Source organism: Scyliorhinus torazame, chromosome 1 (assembly GCF_047496885.1).
Source record: "Scyliorhinus torazame isolate Kashiwa2021f chromosome 1, sScyTor2.1, whole genome shotgun sequence".
Lineage (NCBI taxonomy): Eukaryota > Metazoa > Chordata > Chondrichthyes > Carcharhiniformes > Scyliorhinidae > Scyliorhinus > Scyliorhinus torazame.
The window spans coordinates 102,014,674-102,042,080 of NC_092707.1; the positions used below are offsets into that span (position 1 = coordinate 102,014,674).

At 44.8% G+C, this 27,407-nt stretch overlaps 1 protein-coding gene across 3 annotated transcripts in view; it reads left to right on the forward strand.

Moving 5' to 3' along the window:
- The window catches only part of eif4enif1 (eukaryotic translation initiation factor 4E nuclear import factor 1), a 74,720-nt gene that overhangs the window by 13,601 nt on the left and 33,712 nt on the right, over positions 1-27,407 (forward strand). For 2 of the 3 annotated variants that reach the window (XM_072498867.1, XM_072498874.1), the window contains exons 5-8: positions 2,641-2,930; positions 3,759-3,960; positions 13,847-14,016; positions 18,215-18,353. In XM_072498867.1, the coding sequence (XP_072354968.1) occupies positions 2,641-2,930; positions 3,759-3,960; positions 13,847-14,016; positions 18,215-18,353 (801 nt within the window). The remainder of the gene's footprint in view (positions 1-2,640; positions 2,931-3,758; positions 3,961-13,846; positions 14,017-18,214; positions 18,354-27,407) is intronic. The other variant, XM_072498882.1, reaches the window with a different exon arrangement.

Genomic DNA, 27,407 nt, shown 5'->3' on the forward strand with positions numbered 1-27,407 from the left:
CACGAGGTGAAGGCGTTCACTCTCCAGAGCACCTAACACCAGAACCCCCCCTCCATATCCTCTCCCAACTCTTCCTCCCACTGTGCTTTGATCCCTTCCAGTGGTGCCTTCTCCTCTTCCACAATAGCTCTGTAAACCGCCAACACTGCCCCCTTCTCCAGTCCCCCTGTCATCAGCACCTCCTCCAGCAATGTGGAGGCCGACTCCACCGGGAAGCTCTGTATCTCCTTTCTGGCAAAATCTCGAACCTGCATGTATCTAAACATTTCCGCCTGCTCCAGCCCATACTTTGCTTTCAGCTCATTCAATTCTGCAAACCAACCCCCCAAGAAACAAATCTTTTAGTGTCTTAATCCCCCTTCTCCTCCCATTTCCGAAAATTTCCATCCCACTTCCCTGGTTCAAATCTGTGGTTCCCCTGAATCGGCATTTTCCTTGACCCTGCCCCCAACCTGAAGTGTTGGCGAAACTGCCTCCAAATTCTCAATGAAGCTATTATTCCCAGACTCCGAGTATTTCCTCGGGGCCATTGGGAGCGGCGCTGTCGCTCGTGCTTTCAATCCCGACCCCCTGCACAAACTCTCCTCCATTCTGATCCACTGGGAATCAACCCCTCTGACTCAGCTCCACACCTTCTCCACATTCGCCGGCCAGTAGTAATACATCAGGTTCGGAAGACCCAAACTCCCTGCCTGCCTTCCCCTCTGTAGCAGCCCCTTTCTAACTCTGGCCCCCTTCCCTCCCCATATGAACGAGGTAATCATTCCTTCAATCTCTCTGAAAAATGCCTTTGGCAGGAAGCTTGGCAGGTATTGGAAAATAAACAGAAATCGCGGCAACACGTTCATTTTGTCTGCCTGTACCTGACCCCCGACCCGCCAGTGGCCGAGGGAGACCATCCCATCTTGCCAGATCAGCTTTCCCTCTCCCCACCAAACTAAAAATGTTGTATCTGCGGAGCACCCCCTACTCCCAGACAACCTGCACCCCCAGGTATCTAAAGTGAGTCCCTGCCGTACGGAATGGCAGCCCCGGCCGAGACACCATAAAATACTCACTCTTGTCTAGATGTAGATTGTACCCCGAGAAAGACCCAAATACCCGAAGCAGCTCCAATATTCCCCCTATTGACGCACTCTGTTCCGACACACCTGTAACAGCAAGTCGTCAGCATATAAGGACACCCTATGCTCTGTCGTGTCCCGTGTTTCCCCCCCCCCCCCACACTATTCCTTTCCATACCCCCGAACTTCTTAATGTCATGTCCAATGGCAGAAATTTTATGAATTTATTATCTAGTACCTTACCGGCTTTAGTTGCTGCCTCTTTACTGACCTCTAACTTCCTAATATGGTTCCATCCCCCTGACACATCAGTTTAAAACCTCCCCAACAGTGTTAGCAAAAGCACAAAGTATTTTCTAACCCCTCTGCCTCACTTGGGTTAACTTTAAATTAATGCCTTTCTCATTGATTCTATAACTGAATAGGGAATTGCCATATTCACGAACAAAATTGAATGTCTTAAAATGTTCACTTGTCTCTACTTCAAATGTTCCAATGTTAACTTTTCTGTTATCTTGGGTCTACCATACAATTACAACCCCTTAAGTGATCCTAATCTCTTGTTGCTCTATCAAGTCATTTTTTAACAATGGAATGCTCTAAACTGCACTTTGTGCCTTTGATCCTAAAGCCAAAACTTTGCTTATTGAATGTCTTTAACTACCTGAACTTGCAATTTTAGGCGATTGATGCATTGGAACTTGGGTTGTCTCCACGTCTTGGGTGGTTCCCATGTCCTCGTCTTTCTCTTGCTTTTGCTCTGCAATTGATTCCTTGCCAACTTTTTTTGCCGTATCACTATCTCTTCAAATTTCCTTTTACATTTAACCTAGCTTGTTGCAACTCCCAACATCCTTCATGCCAAAACCTGAAAATAACTTGGGTGTGACGTTGAAATGCACCCATTTCAACTGCTAACTAAGCAACATCCAGTAACAAACTTTGCATAAATGCTGCAATCCCTTTTGTCATATCTGAATTTTCTCGAGCCATAAAAAACCTCAACAAAAAATGTGATGCAACTTGTGTATACTGCATTCCTTAATCCCATTAGTTTCCCATTGAACTGAAATAAATTTAAGCTTGCCTTTAATCAATCTGTGAAGCTCATTGATTAACCCATTCTTCTTTTAGCTAAAGATTTGTTAAACTTTGCCGGCAAAAGACTGGTTTATCTTTCTGTCCTTTTGTGAACTAGCATTTGCCAGTTCAACCATTTCCACATCGTGGAAGAGTGCAGCAATTGAATCCTTCCTGAAGTTGACGGTGTTGCAAGTATGCTATAGAGACCCTGAAGCTCCCAGATTTGGTTGCTGGTCTGCTTCATGCTCCCGATCTCAAAATACAAGAGGTCTGCAGTGCTGCCACACATTTCAAAGTGTGTGATATTTATTGTGTCTCTCGTATGGAGCAGCCCATTTTTGATCAAGATATCGAAGGGTTGCTCTAGTTGTGGCAGTAGCCTACTTGTGCTTTATTAGGAAAGCTAACGAAAAAACTTGCGCTTGTGATTGAGCAGGATGTTTTCAAACCGATTTATTGTGAAGTTTGCTGATCAGTTATCTGTTGTCTCTAGATCCACGAGAGAGAATCAAGGAAGAAGATATTGACGTAGTGCTCAGTCCACAGCGGCGGAGCTTTGGTGGGGGCTGTCACGTGATTAATGCTCCTAACTCCAGGAGATCTGGAAGCCCACTGGAAAATAAAGAAAATGAAAATATCCGTGGATTGGGAGGCCAACGGAGAATTGGCAGTGGACGGATAATTACATCAAGGACCTTTGATCGAGATGGCCGTGACAAAGACTTGCGTGACCGAGATGTGCGAGAGGGCCGGGATCGAGATTACAAGGAAAAACGCTTTCGGGTTAGATGTGTTACTAGATTTCACTTGGCTTTTGTATGCCACCTTCTACATTTATGACTGGAAAGATTAGCCAGTGGCTTAAAATAATTGTGGCATAGAATCTCGGGTCCAAGTTCACTTACCAACTGAAATTCATTTCTCTGGGTAGTATTAGAGGGAAAAATGGGACGTGGCCACTGGACGAGGTGAGATGGCTGTAAAAGAGGTGGGGTAGGGGTGAATGTTCGTTGCCACTTGGACTGGAAGCTCATATGGAAATTGATTACTTGAGTATATTTAAGAGAACAAGGAACAAAGGCCTTTTTAAGGCTTTTTGGGCTCCATGATCTAACCGTTTTCAGCATCCAAGTAAGTTTTGACTATGTGGGCAGCATTGAACTGGAAGCTCACCATATTTGGTGAGGGTTTTCTTTTTAGCATCTCGTGAATTCACACGTTTACTTTAAGATGATTAGCTTTTTCAACATTATATTGCCTCTTTCGGTCCCTTCTAGATTCAGTCCCTTCTAGTTATTGAAGGGTAAGCAATGTGAATTGAGTACGTGCAGCCATTCCAATACACCCACTTGAATGAAGTGCCTATTGTTGCATTAAATTGACATTTGTTGTGCAGGGTGGTAACCCATTGAATATTGGTCCCCAAAGACTCAACTTATAAACTGAAATGTTTGCATGTAGAAATTGTAAACAAGACATTGAAATGCAATACGGCATCAGTGATGCAGCCTGTTTAAATATTCATAACTTAATGGGTTTGCATCACTGCCCTTGCTCCTCCAAATGAAAATTAACTCCTGCCAACAATCATTTTTTCCTCTTGCTTTGCAGAGGGAGTATGGTGATGGTAAACGCGTTTTTGGTGAGCGGAGACGATGTGATTCATACACTGAAGAGGAGCCAGAATGGTTCTCTGCTGGCCCCACTAGTCAGTCAGAAACAATTGAGTTGACAGGCTTCGATGATAAAGTACTAATGGAGGATCCAAGACGGCCGAAGCGGTGGAGGAAGCGATCAGAAACTCTAAAAGAAGGCAAGTTTGGTTGTTCATTGAAGTTGTCAGGATCGACATCTTAAGTTGGCATGGAGTCTAAATTATTCTTGTTGAACATGGTGATTCTTAAACGTTCTTGATCCTAATGCGGATGTACAAGTAGACACCCATCATGCCCCTGCACAAATCCTTTTGCAAGGGTAAACATTTGCAAATTGGCTGGTGAGCCATTGAGAATTTGGTCAAGGTCTCCTCACTTTTCCTTCACTAGAGTCTTGGATTTCAACCAGCAGATCACCAAGTTAGGTGTTTGTGAATTGGAATGCAGCTCTGGATGGTTTCAGTGGTTTTAATTATAAACTTTTGGTAAACTTTCATGAGTTGCAATGGTCGCATGATGCTTGGCAATCATGTCCATTTTAAATAAATGTTCCACAGACTTCTCCAAGAGTAGAGTCCATATTTGTATGGATAAGATATGCTTTTACTGGGCACAACAGGTCAAATAAATAACCAGGTAATCTTTTATAGTTGGAGGCAGGGTTTAGCCGGATGAGGCAAACTCATGTCTGGGGTGACCAATCTGTGCCAGTTTCCCAGGGCTATCCCATAATTTAGCTCCCCCCCCCCCCCCCCCCCACCCCCCCCCCCCCCCCCCCCCCCACCCTAGGGTCTTCCTAAGATGCATCTCAGTAAGTTGGGCACCGATGCATGCTTTGTCTGTGGTAGGCTGGTGTTTTGTGTTAAGAGGGTGTTCAGAGGGTGCGATTTGAACCGGCATTATCAGACTCTGGGCTGTGGCAGTTGTTTCCTAATGAGTCTAGGACTGATTTTGCCAACTTCTACCATGGCCTCATCAGCCATGAGTGCGTGCCTCCATCCCACCCCTGTTCCCATGGCCTAATACCCTGGAATCAAGAACTCCACATTGGGCAGAAACATTGGCCCAATTACATGCTCTAGTCTTTAGGATAGAATTTGTACCCATGACCTAACTAATGCAAGAGTGTTGGAGTGGAGCTGTTGTGGTCATGCCCACCCACTATGATGTGGTTTAAAGCCATGTTCCTTTGTTGGGTTCGGTAGAATGAGGGGAAAAGTAGTACCTTACAGGGGTGCAGGAGAATACCTGAAACTGCACGTAAGCAAATCTTTAAAGGCAACAGTACATTTGAAAAGACTGTGCAATCCATATGGAATCTTTCATCATTGAAAAATACAAGTATGAAAGCCACCAACATTTTGATTGTGCATCAGATTCTTGCTAGAGTGTCTAGTACAATTCTGGAAATGGCACAGAATGATGTCAACGCTTTGGAGGGTGTAGTGGATATTTACAAAATCGGGTGGGGGACTTTGGTTATGTAGTGACACCAAAAATGCTTTGCTAGGGTAAATAAGGAAACATTTTCCAGAAGCAAAATTGTCTACAGAACAAAGAACAAAGAAAAGTACAGCACAGGAACAGGCCCTTCGGCCCTCCAAGCCCGTGCCGACCATGCTGCCTGACTAAACTACAATCTTCTACACTTCCTGGGTCCGTATCCCTCTATTCCCATCCTATTCATGTATTTGTCAAGATGCCCCTTAAAAACGTCATTATTGTCCCTGCTTCCACCACCTCCTCCAGTAGTGAGTTCCAGGCACCCACTACCCTCTTGTGTAAAAACACTTGCCTTGTACATCTACTCTAAACCTTGCCCCTCGCACCCTAAACCTATGCCCTCTAAACTTTGCCCCTCTCACCTTAAACCTATGTCCCTTAGTAATTGACCCCTCTACCCTGGGGAAAAGCCTCTGACTATCCACTCTGTCTATGCCCCTCATAATTTTGTAGACCTCTATCAGGTCGCCCCTCAACCTCCGTCGTTCCAGTGAGAACAAACCAAGTTTATTCAACCTCTCCTCATAGCTAATGCCCTCCATACCAGGCAACATTCTGGTAAATCTCTTCTGCACCCTCTCTAAAGCCTCCACATCCTTCTGGTAGTGTGGCGACCAGAATTGAACACTATACTCCAAGTGTGGCCTAACTAAGGTTCCATAGAGCTGCAACTTGACTTGCCAATTCTTGTACTCCATGCCCCGGCCAATGAAGGCAAGCATGCCGTATGCCTTCTTGACTACCTTCACCTGTGTTGCCCCTTTCAGTGACTTGTGGACCTGTACACCTAGATCTCTCTGACTTTCAATACTCTTGAGGGTTCTACCATTCATTGTATATTCCCTACCTGCATTAGACCTTCCAAAATGCATTACCTCACAATTGTCCGGATTAAACTCCATCTGCCATCTCTCGACCCAAGTCTCCAAACAATCTAAATCATGCTGTATCCTCTGACAGTCCTCATTGCTATCCGCAATTCCACCAACCTTTGTGTCGTCTGCAAACTTACTAATCCGACCAGTTACATTTTCCTCAATCATTTATATATACTACAAACAGCAAAGGTCCCAGCACTGATCCCTGTGGAACACCACTGGTCACAGCCCTCCAATTAGAAAAGCATCCTTCCATTGCTACTCTCTGCCTTCTATGACCTCGCCAGTTCTGTATCCACCTTGCCAGCTCACCCCTGATCCCGTGTGAGTTCACCTTTTGTACTAGTCTACCATGAGGGACCTTGTCAAAGGCCTTATTGAAGCCATATAGACAACATCCACTGCCCTACCTGGATCAATCATCTTTGACCTCTTCGAAAAACTATCAAGTTAGTGAGACACTACCTCCCCTTCACAAAACCATGCCGCCTCTCACTAATACATCCATTTGCTTCCAAATGGGAGTAGATCCTGTCTCCATAAGACCATAAGACATAGGAGCGGAAGTAAGGCCATTCTACCCATCGAGTCCACTCCGCCATTCAATCATGGCTGATTTCAACTCCATTTACCCGCTCTCTCTCCATAGCCCTTAATTCCTCGAGAAATCAAGAATTTATCAACTTCTGTCTTAAAGACACTCAACGTCCCGACCTCCACCGCCCTCTGTGGCAATGAATTCCACAGACCCACCACTCTCTCTGGCTGAAGAAATTTCTCCTCATCTCTGTTCTAAAGTGACTCCCTTTTATTCTAAGGCTGTGCCCCCGGGTCCTAGTCTCCCCTGCTAATGGAAACAACTTCCCTACATCCACCCTATCTAAGCCATTCATTATCTTGTAAGTTTCTATTAGATCTCCCCTCAACCTCCTAAACTCCAATGAATATAATCCCAGGATCCTCAGACGTTCATCGTATGTTAGGCCTACCATTCCTGGGATCATCCGTGTGAATCTCCGCTGGACCCGCTCCAGTGCCAGTATGTCCTTCGTGAGGTGTGGGGCCCAAAATTGCTCACAGTATTCTAAATGGGGCCTAACTAATGCTTTATAAAGCTTCAGAAGTACATCTCTGCTTTTATATTCCAAGCCTCTTGAGATGAATGACAACATTGCATTTGCTTTCTTAATTATGGACTCAACCTGCAAGTTTACCGTTAGAGAATCCTGGACTAGGACTCCCAAGTCCCTTTGCACTTCAGCATTATGAATTTTGTCACCGTTTAGAAAATAGACCATGCCTCTCTTCTCTTTTCCAAAGTGCAAGACCTCGCACTTGCCCACGTTGAATTTCATCAGCCATTTCTTGGACCACTCTCCTAAACTGTCTAAATCTTTCTGCAGCCTCCCCGCCTCCTCCATACTACCTGCCCCTCCACCTATCTTTGTATCATCGGCAAACTTAGCCAGAATGCCCCCAGTCCCGTCATCTAGATCGTTAATATATAAAGAGAACAGCTGTGGCCCCAACACTGAACCCTGCGGGACACCACTCGTCACCGGTTGCCATTCCGAAAAAGAACCATTTATCCCAACTCTCTGCCTTCTGCCTGACAGCCAATCGTCAATCCATGTTAGTACCTTGCCTCGAATACCATGGGCCCTTATTTTACTCAGCAGTCTCCCGTGAGGCATCTTATCAAAGGCCTTTTGGAAGTCGGGATAGATAACATCCATTGGCTCTCCTTGGTCTAACCTATTTGTTATCTCTTCAAAGAACTCTAACAGGTTTGTCAGGCACGACCTCCCCTTACTAAATCCATGCTGACTTGTCCTAATCTGACCCTGCACTTCCAAGAATTTAGAAATCTCATCCTTAACAATGGATTCTAGAATCTTGCCAACAACCGAGGTTAGGCTAATTGGCCTATAATTTTCCATCTTTTTCCTTGTTCCCTTGAACAGGGGGGTTACAACAGAGATTTTCCAATCCTCTGGGACTTTCCCGGACTCCAGTGACTTTTGAAAGATCATAACTAACGCCTCCACTATTTCTTCAGCTATCTCCTTTAGAACTCTAGGGTGTAGTCCATCTGGGCCCGGAGAGTTATCAATTTTTAGACCTCTTAGTTTCTCTAGCACTTTCTCCTTTGTGATGGCTACCATATTCAACTCTGCCCCCTGACTCTCCGGAATTGGTGGGATATTACTCATGTCTTCTACTGTGAAGACTGACGTAAAGTACTTATTTAGTTCCTCAGCTATTTCCTTGTCTCCCATCACTAGATTACCAGCGTAATTTTGGAGCGGCCCAATGTCAACTTTTGCCTCCCGTTTGTTTTTAATTTTAATGTATTTAAAGAAACTTTTACTATCATTCCTAATGTTACTGGCTAGCCTACCTTCATATTTGATCCTCTCTTTCCTTATTTCTCTCTTTGTTATCCTCTGTTTGTTTTTGTAGCCTTCCCAATCTTCTGACTTCCTACTACTCTTTGCCACATTATAGGCTTTCTCTTTTGCTTTGATGCATTCCCTAACTTCCTTTGTCAGCCATGGCTGCCTAATCCCCCCATCTGATAACCTTTCTTTTCTTTGGGATGAACCTCTGCACTGTGTCCTCAATTACTCCCAGAAACTCCTGCCATTGCTGTTCTACTGTCTTTCCCACTAGGCTCTGCTCCCAGTCGATTTTCGTCAGTTCCTCCCTCATGCCCCTGTAGTTACCTTTATTTAACTGTAACACCTTTACATTTGATTCTACCTTCTTTCTTTCAAATTGGAGATTGAATTCTACCATATTATGATCACTGCCTCCTAAGTGCTCCCTTACTTTAAGTTCTTTAATCAAGTCTGGCTCATTACATAACACTAAGTCCAGAATGGCCTGTCCCCTCGTGGGCTCCATCACAAGCTGTTCCAAAAAGCCCTCCTGTAAACATTCAATGAATTCCCTTTCCTTGGGTCCACTGGCAGCATTATTTACCCAGTCCACCTGCATATTGAAGTCCCCCATGATCACTGTGACCTTGCCTTTCTGACATGCACTTTCTATTTCGGGGTGCATTTTGTGCCCCCGGTCCTGACCACTGTTAGGAGGCCTGTACATAACTCCCATTATGGTTTTTTTGCCTTTGTGGTTCCTCAACTCTACCCACACAGACTCCACCATCATCTGACCCTATGTCATTTAGTGCTATTGATTTAATTTCATTCCTAATTAACAAGGCAACCCCGCCCCCTCTGCCCACCTCCCTGTCTTTTCGATAGGTTGTGAATCCCTGGATGTTTAAATGCCAGTCCTGAACCCCCTGCAACCATGTCTCTGTGATGCCTACCACATCATACCTGCCAGTCACAATCTGGGCCACAAGCTCATCTACCTTGTTCCGTACACTGCGCGCATTTAAATATAGCACCTTTAATTCTCTGTTGACCGTCCCTTTTTGTTTTCTTAGTGTGGTGGACCTTGGTTTACTGAGCCTTTCCATACACTCATATTTTGTGGGATGGGGACTATCGTAACCTCTCCTGAGTTTTGTCTTTTCGTGCTTTTTTGTATTCCTAAGCAGCTATGCTTCCCACTGATTACTTCACCTCTTGGTTCCCTGACTTCCCTTCTCTCTCCTCTTCTCCCCCCCCCCCCCCCCCCCCCCCCCCCAATCTTTAGTTCAAAGTCCTATTGACCACCCTATTTATTCTTTTCGCCAGAACACTGGTCCCAGCTCGGTTCAGGTGGAGACCATCCCAACGGTATAGGTCCCCCCTGTCCCAAAACTGATGGCAGTGTCCCATGAAAAGGAACCCCTCTTTCCCACACCACTCTTTCAGCCACGTGTTAACTTCCCTTACTCTTGCCTCCCTATGCCAATTTGCACATGGCTCGGGCAGTAATCCGGAGATTATTCTCTCCTGTAATTTCCCTACCACTGACGTAAGGCCCACCGGCCTGTCGTTCCCTGGATTATCCTTGCTACCCTTCTTAAACAGAGGAACAACATTGGCTATTCTCCAGTCCTCCGGAACATCACCTGAAGACGGTGAGGATCCAAAGATTTCTGTCAAGGCCTCAGCAATTTCCTCTCTAGCCTCCTTCAGTATTCTGGGGTAGATCCCATCAGGCCCTGGGGACTTATCTACCTTAATATTTTTCAAGACGCCCAACACCTCTTCTTTTTGGATCTCAATGTGACCCAGGCTATCGACACACCCTTTGCCAGACTCAACATCTATCAATTCCTTCTCTTTGGTCAATACTGATGCAAAGTATTCATTTAGTACCTCGCCCATTTCCTCTGGCTCCACACATAGATTCCCTTGCCTGTCCTTCAGTGGGCCAACCCTTTCCCAGGCTACCCTCTTGCTTTTTATGTGTAAAAAGCCTTGGGATTTTCCTTAACCCTATTTGCCAATGACTTTTCGCGACCCCTTCTAGCCCTCCTGACCCCTTGCTTAAGTTCCTTCCTACTTTCCTTATTCAACACAGTCTTCGTCTGTTCCCAGCCTTTTAACCCTGACAAATGCCTCCTTTTTCTTTTTGATGTGGCCTACAATATCTCTCGTTATCCAAGGTTCCTGAAAATTGCCGTATTTCTCCTTCCTCACAGGAACATGCCGGTCCTGAATTCCTTTCAACTGACACTTGAAAGCCTCCCACATGTCATATGTTGATTTACCCTCAAACGTCAGCCCCCAATCTAGGTTCTTCAGTTCCTGCCCAATATTGTTATAATTAGCCTTCCCCCAATTTAGCACATTCACCCGAGGACCACTCTTATCCTTGTCCACCAGCACTTTAAAACTTACTGAATTGAGGTCACTTCCCTAAATACTCCCTACTGAAACTTCTACCACCTGGCCGGGCTCATGCCCCAATACCTGGTCCAGTACAGCCCTTTCCCTAGTTGGAATATATTTGTTTTAAGAAGCCCTCCTGATGCTCCTTGCAAACTCTGCTCTGTCTAAGCCCCTGGCACTAGGTGAGTCCCAGTCAATATTGGGGAAGTTGAAGTCTCCCATCACACCAACCCTGTTGTTTTTACTCTTTTCCAAAATCTGTCTACCTATCTGCTCCTCTATCTCCCGCTGACTGTTGGGAGGCCTGTAGTAAGCCCCCAACCTTGTGACTGCACCCTTCTTATTCCTGATCTCTACCCATATAGCCTCACTGCCCTCTGAGGTGTCCTCTCGTAGTACAGCTGTGATATTCTCCCTAACCAGTAGCGCAACTCCGCCACCCCTTTTACATCCTCCTCTATCCCGCCTGAAGCATCTAAATCCTGAAACGTTTAGCTGCCAATCCTGCCCTTCCCTCAACTGGGTCTCTCTAATGGCAACATCATAGTTCCAAGTACTAATCCAAGCTCTAAGTTCATCTGCCTTACCCGTAATGCTCCTTGCATTAAAACATATGCACTTCAGGCCACCAGATCCGTTGTGTTCAGCAACTTCACCCAGTCTGCTCTCCCTCAGAGCCACACTGTCCCTATTCCCTAGTTCTCCCTCAATGCTCTCACCTTCTGACCTATTGCTCCTGTGCCCACTCCCCTGCCATACTAGTTTAAACCCTCCCGTGTGACACTAGCAAACCTCGCGGCCAGGATATTTATGCCTCTCCAGTTTAGATGCAACCCGTCCTCCTTATATAGGTCACACCTGCCCCGGAAGAGCTCCCAGTGGTCCAGATAACGGAAACCCTCCCTCCTACACCAGCTGTTTAGCCACGTGTTTAGCTGCTCTATCTTCCTATTTCTAGCCTCACTGGCACGTGGCACAAGGGAGTAATCCCGAGATTACAACCCTTGAGGTACTGTCTTTTAACTTTCTGCCAGCTCCCTGAACTCCTGTTGCAGGACCTCATGCCCCTTCCTGCCTATGTCATTAGTACCAATATGTACAATGACCCCTGCCTGTTTGCCCTCCCCCTTCAGGATGCCCTCTACCCGTTCGGAGACATCCTGGACCCTGACACCAGGGAGGCAACATACCATCCTGGAGTCTCTTTCACGTCCACAGAAGCGCCTATCTGTGCCCCTGACTATAAGAGTCCCCTATGACTATTGCTCTTCTGCGCTTTGCATGCTCCTAAGTGCATCCAACTGCTGCTCCAACTGAACCATGCGGTCTGTGAGTAGCTCCAGTTGGGTGCACTTTATGCAGATTAAGCCAACCGGGACGCTGGAAGCCTCCCGGACCTGCCACATCTCACAGTCAGAGCACTGCACCCCTCTAATTGACATTGCGTCAATTAATTAGTAAATTAAGTTTAAAAGTTTTTTTTTTTTTAAAAAGTTACTGTTAACTGACTAATTTGAGATCTGGCATTTATGGGCCAGGGTTTAGAAAACTCCAAAGTATATCATGGAGTTCACCTGACCTACACTGTTTATTGATTTTGGTTACGATGAGCACAAGAGCCTGCCTTTCAGGTGTTATTCAACAGAGGTTTTGGGTGCTTTCAATCAAAAAATAAGCTTTATTCTACAAATTTAGCTAACATTGTTATAAACACAGTAAGCATTTGTCAACTACAAACACACATACCCCACACAGCTACAGTAATCTATTCATAACCCTTAATAAATCCCCTTAACTGTTCCAATTTTAATAAGATCCCATAAACCAGAAACCCCTTTTCCAAGGTGTGGTCCAGCGCACAGCACTCAAGACCTGGCATTGATACTCTTGTTTCCTTTCCAAAACAGTAGGTTTGAATTCCTTTCAGAAAGCAATTATCTCTTTTCAAATTATCAAACAGACTGGAAACAGCTTTTAAAATGAAGAGAGAGACAGGCCAAGATACTCCTGTCTGAGTACAGCAGCCAAATGTGAAAACAAAAAGTGAAATCACAAAGCAGCTCCAAATCAAAGCGAAAGTAAAACCACAGAGCCAAAGCCCAGCTCCACCCCAACAATGACATCACTGAAGCTATGTGATAAGACAAAAGCATTTCTTAAATGACACCAGGGAGGATTTTATTTTACCCAGCAATTTGTGATCTGGGATTGCACTCAGCGATTGAAAAGAGATATTTGCCTGGTTATGGGGTAACGGGGGGGGGGGGGGGGGGGGGGGAGTAGGAATCATTGGCAACTGCTTCAAAAAGCTGGAAAAAAACAGTTGGCTACCTGGCTTCTGTCTGCTGTATCTGACTGGGTAGATGGAATCAAACTAGCAGTTGAATGGTCAAGAATGAGGGGCCACATATAAAGTTAAATTTAAGATATTTAAAATGGCACATGAGAAATTGCTTTAGAGTTCTGAGGTGGAGTTGACTTTCAAGGTTAGTGGAGGAAGAAGCTGCCAATATAGATTTGGAAAGGAGGATGCAGTGGACTTCGTTGAAGATTGCTGAACTAGAAAAACTGTAGGAGGAATGAGCATTGAAAGTTCAATAAGTAATTTTCAAAATGGGCTCCAGTATGGCTTTTTATGATTTTCTTTTCACTCTCCCAAAATCAACATTAAGCAAGTGACACAGCTGGGTCTGATTTGTTTAGTCCAAAGTATTTTTTTTTTTTTTTTTTTTTTTTGTGTGCTCTGCTTCCATTGGTGAAAATGTAGCCTCTCGGGTTTTGTCATGTATGGAGTGATTTTGCTCAAGTTCTTGAATTGGATTGCCTAACAAGTAATTGTGCTAAAATAAAGTTCATGGTCTTTCTAGGTGTAGAATGCAATGGCGGTAGTGGTCAAGAAGCAGATACATCCAGTGTTCCTGCAACAGAAGCTGACCAAGAAGTTCCTCAGGAAGCTGTTTTACCTGAATCAACACCAGGGGATTTTGACTTCAATGAGTTCTTTAACATGGAAAAGAGTGTCCCTGGACTGGCATCGGTAAGCGGACACTTCTGGTGTTGAGGCAGGGGAGTGCAATGATATTTTAATCCACAAGTAGATAACCACTGTTGGATAATGGATTCAAGGGGGAAAACCTATGACCCATGCTTGGGTTATACTGGGAATGCTTAACAAGATGGCAAATGCATATTGGCGTTTGAAAACCTTTTTTGCCTTCCAATTCACTTACTTGATCAGAACTTATCACCAGCATACGGTGATGCTAGATTCCAAAATGTACAACACAGCACAGTTTTAATACTTTCTGGATGCTAACTTTCTGGACGCTAATGTTTGAGGCATGCTTCATTTCATCCCTGCCACCTTTCCCATTGCCATCTGATTTACTGTTTTTCCTGCCTAGCCCCATCCTTCCAGCCTTGATTTGGAGGATTTATTTATCATTGCAATGGAATTTAGTTATTTCTATGTTTTGCATGGGTGGTCATGAATTCACGGAAATCCCTATCTATGTCCCTTTTTCATTTGAGGCGTTTGTGTCCTTATAAAATGTTAATTGGACTTGTCACTATGGGGCACCTAAAACTATTTAAAAGACCTTACTGTTGGATGTAGGTACAGGTGAATATATTGGACCATGAAAATACACTTGTTTGTACACTGGTGCATTTAAGGTGATGGATAGTCACAGCATGCAATGTTTTAACCTATGCTGCTATTTGTAATAAAAGTACTGGAGTATGTGCAGCAACATGTGCAGTTACAAGTATCAGCTTGATTAAAATATTTTGTGCGATTTCAACAAGGGGGAAGGGGAGGGGTGGTGTGTTTGGGCCACAGACCATGTGACTGCTTTTAGTACTGCCCTGGCTGAAGGGGTGTTGTTGGATGGAGAGTTCAAGGTTGGAAGTAAGCTCTGGACATGGATTCAGTGTTACATAGGATTGATTAGGCTTCCTTTTGCCAATCATTTAGCACATTTTATTACTTTGAATTAACTCATAACTGCTCCCCATGACACACCAATTGCTTAAAACTGCTTATAGTTGGCATGTGTACAATTTGCTTGTTGTTTGTCTTGCAGCAATGCCCTCCATTTGTTTTCAGCTGAGCATGGGCAGTGGATTCCAGAGGGCAAGACTGTGCCCAGTGATGGGATGAAGAGAGTGGGGTGGAAGGGGTTTGGAATGAATTGTCCAGTAGGACTTTGAGGATCTGTTTGCTGAGGCCACTGACTTGCTTTTCAAGGGCCAATGTTTGCTCAGTGTGAAGGAAGCCCAATAATTTGAATTGGCTGATGTGACTGACTAAACTGGCAAGAAGTCGTCTCAACATTTGTATGGTTTGCAACTTCAAAACTTTAGAGCGCCGCGTGTTTGGTCCAAATTCAGTGTCTCAAAGCTCAGCTGTTGCACTGACTATGTGGGGAGTGATTGAGGACTGAAAGAAGAAAGCAGATGATCTTATTTCTCCTGAAGCAGATGGTCATCCAGGATGTTAGCAAGTCAGGGAAAACAGCATTTGGAACAAATATGGGCGGCACAGTGGTTAGCACTCCTGCCTCACAGTGCCAGGAATCTGGGTTTGATTCTGACCTCGGGTGTGTCTGTGTGGAGTTTGCATATTCTTCCCGTGTCTGCATGCACTTTCTCCCACTGTCCAAAGATGTGCCGGTTAGGTGGATTAGATATGCTAAATTGTCCCTGGGTGGGGTTACAGGGCCGAAGTGGGCCTGGGTAGGCTGAATGGCTTGCTTCTGCACTGCAGGGATTCTATTCTATGAAGCTCTGGGTAGAAGAACATTTGCTGAGATGTTGGGGCCATAAAAATGGAGCTTTATGAAAATTAATGCCATGATCAGTTGATCTTACAGATGTTGAGGAATAGGAGGGGCAGTGATACTGATCAGGGTAGTTTCATACCCTTGGGGTCATAAAATTGAATTTATGGTGCAGAAGAAGGCCATTCAGCCCATCGAGTCTGGACCGGCCCTTGGAATGAGCAACCTGCTGAAGCCCACACCCTATCCCAGTAATCCTACCCAACATTTTTGGACACTAAGGGCAATTTAGCATGGCCAATCCACCTAACCTTCACATCTTTGGACTGTGGGAGGAAACCGGAGCACCCGAATAAACCTGCGCAGACACGTGCAGACTCTGCACACAGTGACCCAAGCTGGGAATTGAACCTGGGACCCTGGAGCTGTGAGCAACTGTGCTAACCACTGTGCCGCCGTGCTGCTCTCTGGGTGAATTGACAAGTTTAAGGTTACATCAAGGATCTCAAATGGAACACCTGTAATAGGGTGATGGTTGAAGAAAATAGAGCATTTGTGAATCGGGTGGAGATGAAACCCAGGAAGGGTCTAACAGCTGAGCTTGAGATGTAGAAGTATAACTTCGGTAGTTCGGAACTTGGTGTGTGCATGAGCTGCTGGCTGGGCTTCTGGAAGGGAGAAGTTTAATGTTGCTAGATGCAGGATGTTGACATGTCAAACATTGTCAAAAGACCTTGTGATCTATTGCATTTATTTTGCACATTTTCTTTGAGATGGTGGGCTGGGTAGAGCAATAAGCAAAGGCAACAAAGCTGCTTTTATAAAATGAATAAATTAATTTTGTTTGCTGTGGATTAGCATGGACCATGCTGGCAATGAAGAAGGTTTGCATTTCTTTAAAGGTGAATTCAATTGTCCAGCCTTGAAGATTTTTGGAATTCACATTTTCGGTTTGCTGTGGTGAGCTTTGACTGCAGCTGTGCACTGCACAAATGCATTTCTGTTGTGTATTGATGTACCTGAAGGAATCTAACGTCTAACATTTGCAACTGTTTTAAGTTGGAAGGAGAAAGAAAATTTAAATTTTTAGGTAATGCTTGATAAAAACAGTGATCCATCAACTGTCTAAAGGTCTCTGGCATCAATGAAACTTCCAAGGTATTGGCTGTAAAGAAACCTGCCATTTTGGCTTAAGTCTTATTGCAAGGCAAAATTCAGAAAGGCAGAAGAAATTCTTCAGATCTACTTGTAAATTTTCAAATTAATTGTTCAAACAACATGCCTTTCAAGGGAATATGACTCTTGATGTAAATCTTTCTAATGTACAATTAATTCTCTGGGACATTGAAGCTGTGTAAGTTTTCACTTCCTTTGAAATGATGGTGCCATGAGTATTGCAAGCAATTGGAAGACAAATGTTATGTTGGCCTATTCTGAAGGTGATTGGAGTGCAGGGATAAGGAAGTCTGGACCAATAGTTCCAGGGCTTCAGTGAAACCACAACTAAAATACTATGTGCTGTTTTGGTCTCCATATTTAAGGAAGAATGTACCTACATTGGAGATAGTACATTGAGGGTTCATGAGATTGGTCCCAAGAGGGTATGATGGACTAAGTAAATTGTGCCTACATACTCTCGTTTAGAAGAATGAGTCAGTCCCATTGGGACACTATTCCGAAGGGGCTTGACATGGTAGACACTGTTCTTTCCCTTGGCTGGAGAATCTAGAACAGGAGGGGCACAGTCTCCGAATAAGGAGTTGATCATGTAGGAATAAGATGAGAAATGTTTTCACTTGGGAATGTGATCTTTGGAATTCTCTACTGCAGAAGGTTGCAAATGCTTCATCGTTGAATATATTTAAGACTGAGGTGAAGTTTTGATCTTTCATGAATTGTATAGAGGGAGGGTGTGTAGAATAGAAATGTGGAGCTGAGGTAGATCAGCTACGATTGCAAAGAATAGCAATACAGATTTCTCTTCGCCTTCTATTGATGTATTATTACATCTCCAGTATTATTTGATACAGGGCTAATGAGATCACTGACTTAAAATATTAACTTTGAATATTTAGAGGCTCTCAACTGGTTTGGTGTGCTCGCACACTTCTTACCAAATTGGTGATACTTAAGGCTGCCAATAAAAGCTCAATTGAATGTCTATTATAATGCCCATCACTAACTATGAATGGATGTGTAACTAAAATTAAATGGTGTTATGATTTTTTTGGGAGGGGGTGATGTCTGTTGCACTAATTGAGCAGCCAGCCAACGATGTGGAGATGCTGTCAGCTGCCCCATCTGTCGTGTTGGGAAATGGAGTTCAAACTCATCATCCAAATTTAGCGCCAAGTCACTGTATGATGACGTAAGTTCAAAGCTCTTCTGTGTAGTTTGCTCATTGAATTTGACTTGATTATGACATATAATATTTGTTTTTGTTTTATTGATAAGATGATTGAAGAGGTGCTGGGCGAAGGATCTGTGTCATCCAGCCGGTTCAGCCAGTGGTTCTCGAGTAACTTGAGTAGACCAGGTAGTCGATCCAGTAGCTTGCGATCTACTCCACATGAAGAACTTGAAAGACTTGCTGGTAAGATCTTTTTGAATGCAAATAAATACATGACTTAAACTTTACAGACTTTCAAGCTTGTCTTATGTTCTTGTCTTGAGTGAACTGTGAAATGGAAATCTGACATTAGGGCCATATCAAATTGGGTAGATTATTTTCCAGTCTGCAGTTGTAAACAAAGTGAGCACTTAAATAAGGCATTATATGTTAAACCAAACTTGAGCACTGATCTTCGGGAACAAACTTGGAGTCCTGGTATCGTGATGGCTTAATTTGAGCACTGTATTAGGTCTCGGGTGAAACGGTGTAAAACTGAGGAACTTGAAATAAACTAGTATTGGTCTAAAAGGTTGACAGATTTTTGGACTGATTGACCTACATCCTAGGTTTTGAGGTAGCTACAGAGATAGTGATAGAACATAGAACATTACAGCGCAGTACAGACCCTTCGGCCCTCGATGTTGCGCCGACCTGTGAAACCACTCTAAAGCCCATCTACACTGTTCCCTTATTGTCCATGTGTCTATCCAATGACCATTTGAATACCCTTAGTGTTGGTGAGTCCACTACTGTTGCAGGCAGGACATTCCACACTCTTACTACTCTCTGAGTAAAGAACCTACCTCTGACATCTGTCTTATATCTATCTCCCCTCAGTATCTCCCCTCAATTTAAAGGTATGTCTCCTCGTGCTAGACATCACCATCCAAGGAAAAAGGCTCACTGTCCACCCTATCCAATCCTCTGATCGTCTTGTATGCCTCAATTAAGTCGCCTCTTAACCTTCTCTCTAATGAAAACAGCCTGAAGTCCCTCAGCCTTTCCTCATAAGATCTTCCCTCCATACCAGTAACATTCTGATATTTCTGAAATATCAGTGATATCTGATATTTCTGAAATATCAGTGATAACTGATATTTCCTAGATGCTTCGTCAGTTCCCATGAATTGGAATCTAGACCTATTCAAAGAAGGGGGAGGAGTTGTCAAACTGACAGCAAGAACCCACTATTCCTGAGAACGGGGCACAGACTCTTGTAATTGGACAGAGGCAGGCAGCATGGATTTGTGAAGTAACAAAGAAAAGTACAGCACAGGAACAGGTCCTTTGGCCCTCCAAGCCTGCGCCGACCATGCTGCCCGCCTAAACTACAATCTTCTACACTTCCTGGGTCTGTATCCCTCTATTCCCATCCTATTCATGTATTTGTCAAGATGCCCCTTAAACGTCACTATAGTCCCTGCTTCCACCGCCTCCTCCGGCAGCGAGTTCCAGGCACCCAATACCCTCTGTATATTAAAAGAAAACTTACCTCGTACATATCCTCTAAACCTTGCCCCTCGCACCGTAAACCTATGCCCCCTAGTAATTGACCCCTTTACCCTGGGAAAAAGTCTGACTATCCACTCTGTCTATGCCCCTCATAATTTTGTAGACCTCTATCAGGTCGGCCCTCAACCTCCTTCGTTCCAGTGAGAACAAACCTCCTTCGTTCCAGTGAGAACAAACCAAGTTTATTCAACCTCTCCTCATAGCTAATGCCCTCCATACCAGGCAACATCCTGGTAAATCTCTTCAGCACCCTCTAAAGCTTCCACATCCTTCTGGTAGTGTGGCGACCAGATTTATAGAACATAGAAAATACAGCACAGAACAGGCCCTTCGGCCCACGATGTTGTGCCGAACCTTTGTCCTAGATTAATCATAGATTATCATTGAATTTACAGTGCAGAAGGAGGCCATTCGGCCCCCTGAGTCTGCACCGGCTCTTGGAAAGAGCACCCCACCCAAACTCAGCACCTCCACCCAACACCAAGGGCAATTTTGGACACTAAGGGCAATTTATCATGGCCAATCCACCTACCCTGCACATCTTTGGACTGTGGGAGGAAACCGGAGCACCCGGAGGAAACCCACGCAGACACTGGGAGGACGTGCAGACTCCGCACAGACAGTGACCCAAGCCGGAATCGAACCTGGGACCCTGGAGCTGTGAAGCAATTGTGCTATCCACAGTGCTACCGTGCTGCCCACGGTATTGGACACTATACACTTAAGTGTGGCCTAGCTAAGGTTCTATACAGCTGCAACATTTTTATACTCCATGCCCCGGCCAATGAAGGCAAGCATGCCGTATGCCTTCTTGACTACCATCTCCACCTGTGTTGCCCCTTTCAATGACCTGTGGACCTGTACTCCTAGATCTCTTTGACTTTCAATACTCTTGAGGGTTCTACCATTCACTGTATAGTCCCTACCTGCATTAGACCTTCCAAAATGCATTACCTCACATTTGTCCAGAGTAAATGCCATCTGCCATCTCGCCGCCCAAGTCTCCAAACGATCTAAATCGTGCTGTATCCTCACTATCCGCAATTCCACCAACCTTTTGTGTCGTCTGCAAACTTACTAATCAGACCAGTTATATTTTTCTCCAAATCAAAAACATTTGACATCTTTGTAGCTGGCACATGGTAGGCAAGGGAACCAAGTATATTTAAATTTTCGAAAGTATTGCTGCACCACAAGTTACGACACAAAATTGCGTCTTATGGATTCTGTGTAATGCATGGATTAATCGATGCACAGAAAAGAGTAAGAATACATGGGTTAGAGGTTGGCAGACAGCAACTAGCTGGATATTGCAAAGATCCTCATTTGGATCATGGCTATTTCCAGTGGATGAGAGGACCTAGTCAAATGCGTAAAATGTTTGTTGACAATAGAAAGTAAGTGGACATTAAGCTGTGAGGATGATGTGCAGAGGGATAGACAGATTGCCATGTTCTTGCTCACTCAGATGAAATACAATGTGAGCTACTGTGTGAAGTAACTAACTTTTTTAGGACGGGAATAAAGCCAAGTACTTATTGAATAGTGAGACATTAGGAAATGTTGGTATTCAGAGGGACCTGGGTGCCCTTGACCATGAATCAACCAAGTTAATATGTAAACAAATTAGCAAGGCCAATAATATATTGGCCTTTAGTCCAAGTGTGGCCTCCCCAACTTTGGCTTATTTTGTCATATGAATAGTGTGCAGATTTCATCTCCTTGCCTCAGAAAGATGTATGTCTAGATGGGGTGCAACAGAGCTTCACTAGATGGGTAATGAGAAAGTTACCCTCTTGAGAGATTTATTAGACTAGGCCTGATGATCTAAATGAAACCTTACAAGATTCTTAAGGGGCTTGACCGAATAAATGCCAGGAGGATGATTCCCATGACTGGGGACTTAGTTTCCAAATAAGAGATCAGCTATTTAAGATTGAGAACAAGATTGAGCTGTGGGTGCTCTGTAGTACAGAAGGAGGACATTCGACCCATCAAGCCTGCACTGACCCCCTGGAAAGAGCATCCCACCTAGGGGCAATTTAGCATAGCCAATCCACCTTATCTACACATCTTTTGACCGTGGGAGGAAACCGGAGCACCCAGAGAGAATCCACACAGGTATGGGAAGCATGTGCAGCACACTAGGTCAGAATTGAACCCAGGTCTCTGTGCTGTGAGGCAGCAGTGCTCACCACTGCCACCGTGCCAAAGACACTTGACATTTCTGGGTACTGAGGGAATTGAAAGGATCTGAAGAAGGCTTGAATGACCCCGTGCTCCTGTCTGAACTATGAAATTATGTAAACCCTAACTCTGCTGCAAAATATGGCAAGTATGATTTTTAAAAATATATAATGAGGAAGGTGTTTGAACTTGATTCTAATTCAAGTGATCGAATTGCAACCAAAAAAGTAGCAAAGATTTGTAGGAAGCATTTGGATCAAGTACGCAAATGGTACATTTATACTGAAGAATTGCATATTTTAACATACTCTTATGAGATATATGAACGGTAAAAGTAAATTACTGCTGACTCTGGAATCTGAAACAAATGCTGGACAATCTCAGCAGGTCTGACAGCATCTGTGGCGAGAGAAGGGAGCTAACGTCGTTTTGAGTCTGAATAATTTTGTCTCGGCTAAAGAAAACTGGAAATAGGTTGAGATTTACACTGGGGGGGGGCATGGAGTAGTGGGACTGGGTAGAGGACCAGTGATGGGTGACATTTGACCAAGATGTGGATAGAAAGACGAGAAATGTACATGGCGGCGATGATGGCTAAGAAAGGTGCTGCTGGTGTCACAAAATGGCAGAAGAGAAGTTAAGCAGTGTGTCAAAGGACAACCTGGAACAAAAAACAAATGGCCCGACTGGGGTGAGGGAAAAATGGATCACTGGAAGAAATGAAAATTAATTGATAGAAATAAAAATGGGGTGAAGGTGGAGGAGAGAGTCCACAGTACGTTGAACTAATCTGAAGATGTAATGCTGTTCCTCCACTTTGTCATGGGATTCACTGGAACATTGCAGCGCATTGGGCTTCACTGGAATATCGCAGCAGGCCAAGGATGGACATGAGAGCAGGACGGCGAGTTGAAATGGCAAGCGACTGGAAGGTCTGCGTCCTGCTTGCAGGTCGACTGAATGTATTCTGCAAAATGGTCACCCAGTCTGCGTTTAGTCTCAAATGTAGTGGACTGCATTGGGAACAACAAATGCAATAGACCAGATTGAAGGAGGTGCATGTGAAGCGCTGCTTCGAATGTTCAGGCTGTTGGATAGTCAGCAAGAAGGGTGTTGCACTTTCTGCAATTGCACAGGAAAGTGCTGTTGGAAGAGGGTGAGGTTTTGGGGGTGGAGTGGACCAGAGACTCTTGGAGGGAATAGTCCCTATGGAATGCTGACGAGGGAAGTGAGGGGAAGATGTGTTTGGTGGTGGAATTGTGCTGGAGTTGGTTGAACTGGTGAACGGATATATGAATTGTGGACAGTGACTTGGGGCAAATAGACTTGGAATTTTACTGTTGGAATAATCCACCATTGCTCAAAATGAAAGTTGATGGGTGCAAAATGTTAGGGGTCAAGGAGAATGATGTACCCCAAGGTTGAAGGAAATCTTTTGTTTCAGTAGGACATGGGTTTGTTTATGTTCTTAGCAATCTAGTTTATTTTGTACTCTACTCGTTTCTGCAAGTTCAACTAGTACTTAATAGCACCTTTTAGAGCTCCTTTGAAATGAGGTCAGGAACCTTAATAACAAGTATATTTAATTTAGTCAAGCGCAATATTGTGCTTGACAAGCAGTCAATGCAAATAATGATTTCCAAGCTTAAAACTTATCATTTCATTAAGCAAAATATTAAAAGAAATAAACCCCTTGACCTATCAAATCTATTTTGGTGCTAATTGAGGTCGGGTATCGCATGAATCCTTACTGAGCCGCATGTGGCTAAGAAGTACAGGTTGGTTAGATTCTGTACTGGAGCAATTCAAACTATATAGAAACTGACCAGTCCTACTGTGGGCCATGATTGCATCTCCCCTTTGCCCCAGTGGAATGGACATTTTGCTGCGTTTCAGAGTCCTGTTCTTGCCCTGAAGTGGAAAACTGCTATCAACCGTACTTTCAATTTCCATCTTTCTCTCTCTTTCACATGGTCTTTCTTGACTTCTCCACCTTTCTGGGATTACATTTTAATCACTTGAGCTACCATAAATAAAACCAAAAAGAAAATGCTGGAAAATCTCAGCAGGTCTGGCAGCATCTGTCGGGAGAGAAAAGAGCTAACGTTTCGAGTCCAGATGGCCCTTTGTCAAAGCTAAAGACCGAGAAAGTGGGAAATATTTATACTGTGGAGTGAGAATGAAAGATGAGTCATAGCCCCAGAAACCCAGGGAAACTGGGTGCTAAAAGCCACAAAAAGCAAGGGGAAAGAGTGCTAATGGCAGTCCCCAGAGAACAAAAGGTGTGAAAGGCCAAACCGTAGATTCACCTGAGCAAGAAGCAGTGCTCCAAAGGCTAATGATTCAAAACAGACTTGTTGGACTTTAACCTGGTGTTGTAAGACTTCCTCCTGTGCTCGCCCCAGTCCAGCGGCGGCATCTCCACAAGAGGGTAAACTGTGACAGATGTAGATGTGAGCATAAAGATCTAGGTATTTGAGTATAAAAATTGGCAAGTCCTGTTGCAGCTGTATAGAACCTTAGTTAGGCCACACATGGAGTATAGTGTTCAATTCTGGTCGCCACATTACCAGAAAGATGTGGAGGCATTGGAGAGGGTGCAGAAGGGATTTACCAGGATGTTGCCTGGTATGGAGGGCATTAGCTATGAGGAGAGGTTGAATAAACTTGGTTTGTTCTCACTGGAACGACGGAGGTTGAGGGGCGACCTGATAGAGGTCTACAAAATTATGAGGGGCATAGACAGAGTGGATAGTCAGAGGCTTTTTCCCAGGGTAGAGGGGTCAATTACTGGGGGGCATGGGTTAAAGGTGTGAGGGGCAAGGTTTAGAGGCGATGTACGAGGCAAGTTCTTTTACACGAGGATAGTAGGTACCTGGAACTCGCTGCTGGAGGAGGTGGTGGAAGCAGGGACGATAGTGACGTTTAAGGGGCGTCTTGAAAAATACACTACTAGGAAGGGGATAGAGGGATACGGACCCCGACCCCGAAGTGTAGAAGGTTTTAGTTTAGACTGGCAGCATGGTCGGCACAGGCTTGGAGGGTCGAAGGGCCTGTTCCTGTGCTGCATTTTTCTTTGTTCTTTGTGGGGAGGGGAAGAGGGAAGCAAAGGGGAGAAAGGGTAACGAAAGGTTGATAAGATAGGGGTGGGGGGGGGGGGGGTGAGGTGAGAGAAAGAAATGGTAAAATTGAAATGGGATGAGAACAAATGGGTCGAGGTGGGGTCGAGCTAATCATCTGAAGTTGTTGAATTCGATCTTGAGACCGGAAGGCTGCAGTGTGCCTAACCGGAAGATGTTCCTCCAGTTTGTGTTGAGCTTCACTGGAACATTGTAGCAGGTCAAGGATTGACATGTGGGCATGGGAGCAGGGTATTCTGGTGAAATGGTAAGCATCTGGAAGGTCAGGGTCCCAAATGCGCACAGACTGAAAGTGCTCAGCAAAGCGATTACCCAGTCTGCGTTTGGTCACTCCGATTATAGAGGAGACCACATTGGCAGCAGCGAATGCAATAGACCAAATTGGGAGAGGTGCAAGTGAAACCCTGCTTAACCTGGAATGCGTGTTTTGGGCCTGGGATGTTGAGCATGGAAGAGGTAAAGGGGCAGGTGTTACACATTCTGCGATTGCATGGGAAGTTCCCATGGGTGATGGGTGAGGTGTTGGGTATGGTGGATGAGTGGACTAGATTATCTCGGCGGGAACGGTCTCTATGGAATGCTGACGGAGGGAATGAAGGGAAGATGTGTTTGGTGGTGACATCACGCTGGAGTTGGCGAAAATGGCGGATGATTATGCTTTGCATACGATGTCTGGTGGGGTGAAATGTGAGAACGAGGGGGACTCTATCCTTGTTCTGGGAGGGCGGGGAAGGGGCGAGGGTAGTGCCGCGGGGGATGACCACACTGTTGAGGGCCCTGTCAACAACTGTAGGTGGGAAATCATGGTTGAGGAAGAAGGGACACATTTTCGAAGCACCATTTTGGAAAGTGGCATCATCGGAACAAATATGATGGAGGCAAGGGAGCTGAGAGAAAGGGATGGAGTCCTTACAGGGTGTAGGGTGCAAAGAGCTGTAGTCCAGATAGCTGTGGGAGTCGGTGGGCATCTGGTGGATATTAGTAGATGGTCGATTGCTGGAAATGGAGACAGAAAGATCAAGGAAGGGAAGGGAAGTGTCTGAGATGGACCAGGTGAAAGTGATGGAGGGGTGGAAACTGGAAGCGAAGTTGATGAATTTTTCCAGGTCTGGACGAGAGCATGAAGCGGCACAAAAATACTCATCACTGTAATGGTAAAGGAGTTGTGGGAGGGGACCCAGGTAGGCCTGGATCAAGGAATGTTCCACATACCCCATAAAAAGGCAAGCGTAGCTAGGACCCATGCTGGTAACCATTGCTACACCTTTAATTTGGAGAAAATGGATGAGTTAAAGGAGAAGTTGTTGAACGAGTTCAGCCAGGCAGAGGAGAGTGGTGGTGGATGGGAATTGACCAGGCTTCTTTTTGAGAAAGAAGCTTGGAACTCTCAGGCCATCCTGGTGTGGGATGGCGGTGTAAAGAGATTGCACATCCATGGTGAATATGCACATCCATGGTGAATCGGAGGCGGTTGGGGCCCGTGAACTGGAAGCTGTCAATATGACGCAGGGCATCCGAGGAATCCCAGATGTAGGTGGGGAGGGTAAGGACCAGAGGAGTGAGGATGGAGTCCAGGATGGGGCAGGAGCATGCTAACACTGGGCCTGCCGGGACGGTCTTTTTTTGTGGAGCTACCATTCTTTCAATTTGTCACATCTGTTTTGAAGGTGCAATTTTTTATTCCCGATCCCACCAGCAAGGATTGCCCTTGACTGTCCATTTTGTTTCTCACACTGGAGTGCTCTCTTTCTCCTCCCCATCCCCCCTCTCACAATCATTGTGGGTTTCCCCTTTCCCTCTTCCTCGCAGCCTTCAGCAGCTCAATAGCCACTTCCAGCATGTACTGCCACCAAACCTCCCATCTTCACTCCTGCATGCAGAAGTGACTTTCCTTCCTTGGTCGATTCCTTAAACATCCCCTATCTTGTGTGGCAGCCTTCCACATGAGTTTAGGAGATACCACACTTGCTGTTCTACCTCTTCTCACTGTCCAAACACTCCTTCCAGGTGAAAGTGATTTATTTTGAAGATTAGTTTCATGTAGTATACTGTAGTTTCTGATCACAACATGATGGTGAAGACCAAATGACTACTTTGGTTCACACTTGCTCAATAACCTGAGCTCCCAATTACCTATCATCTTGATGCTATACCTGTTCTCTCCCTGGCCTTTTTGATCTGTTAGTGTTCCAAAGAAGCTCAATACGAGTGTGAGGAATGCCACCCTATCTTTCGAGTTGACACTTGCTCTGGACTTGGATGGAAACCTCTGCTCACGCAGTATTTTGCATCGTTTCTCTGGTTTGTTTTTCTCTTTGTTTCAGCTGCTGCATGAAGGCAAAATATTCATCCTGCATGGGAGATCTAGACATTTTTCCATTTACACTCTTTGGCCTTGTACCATGAAACCATTGGT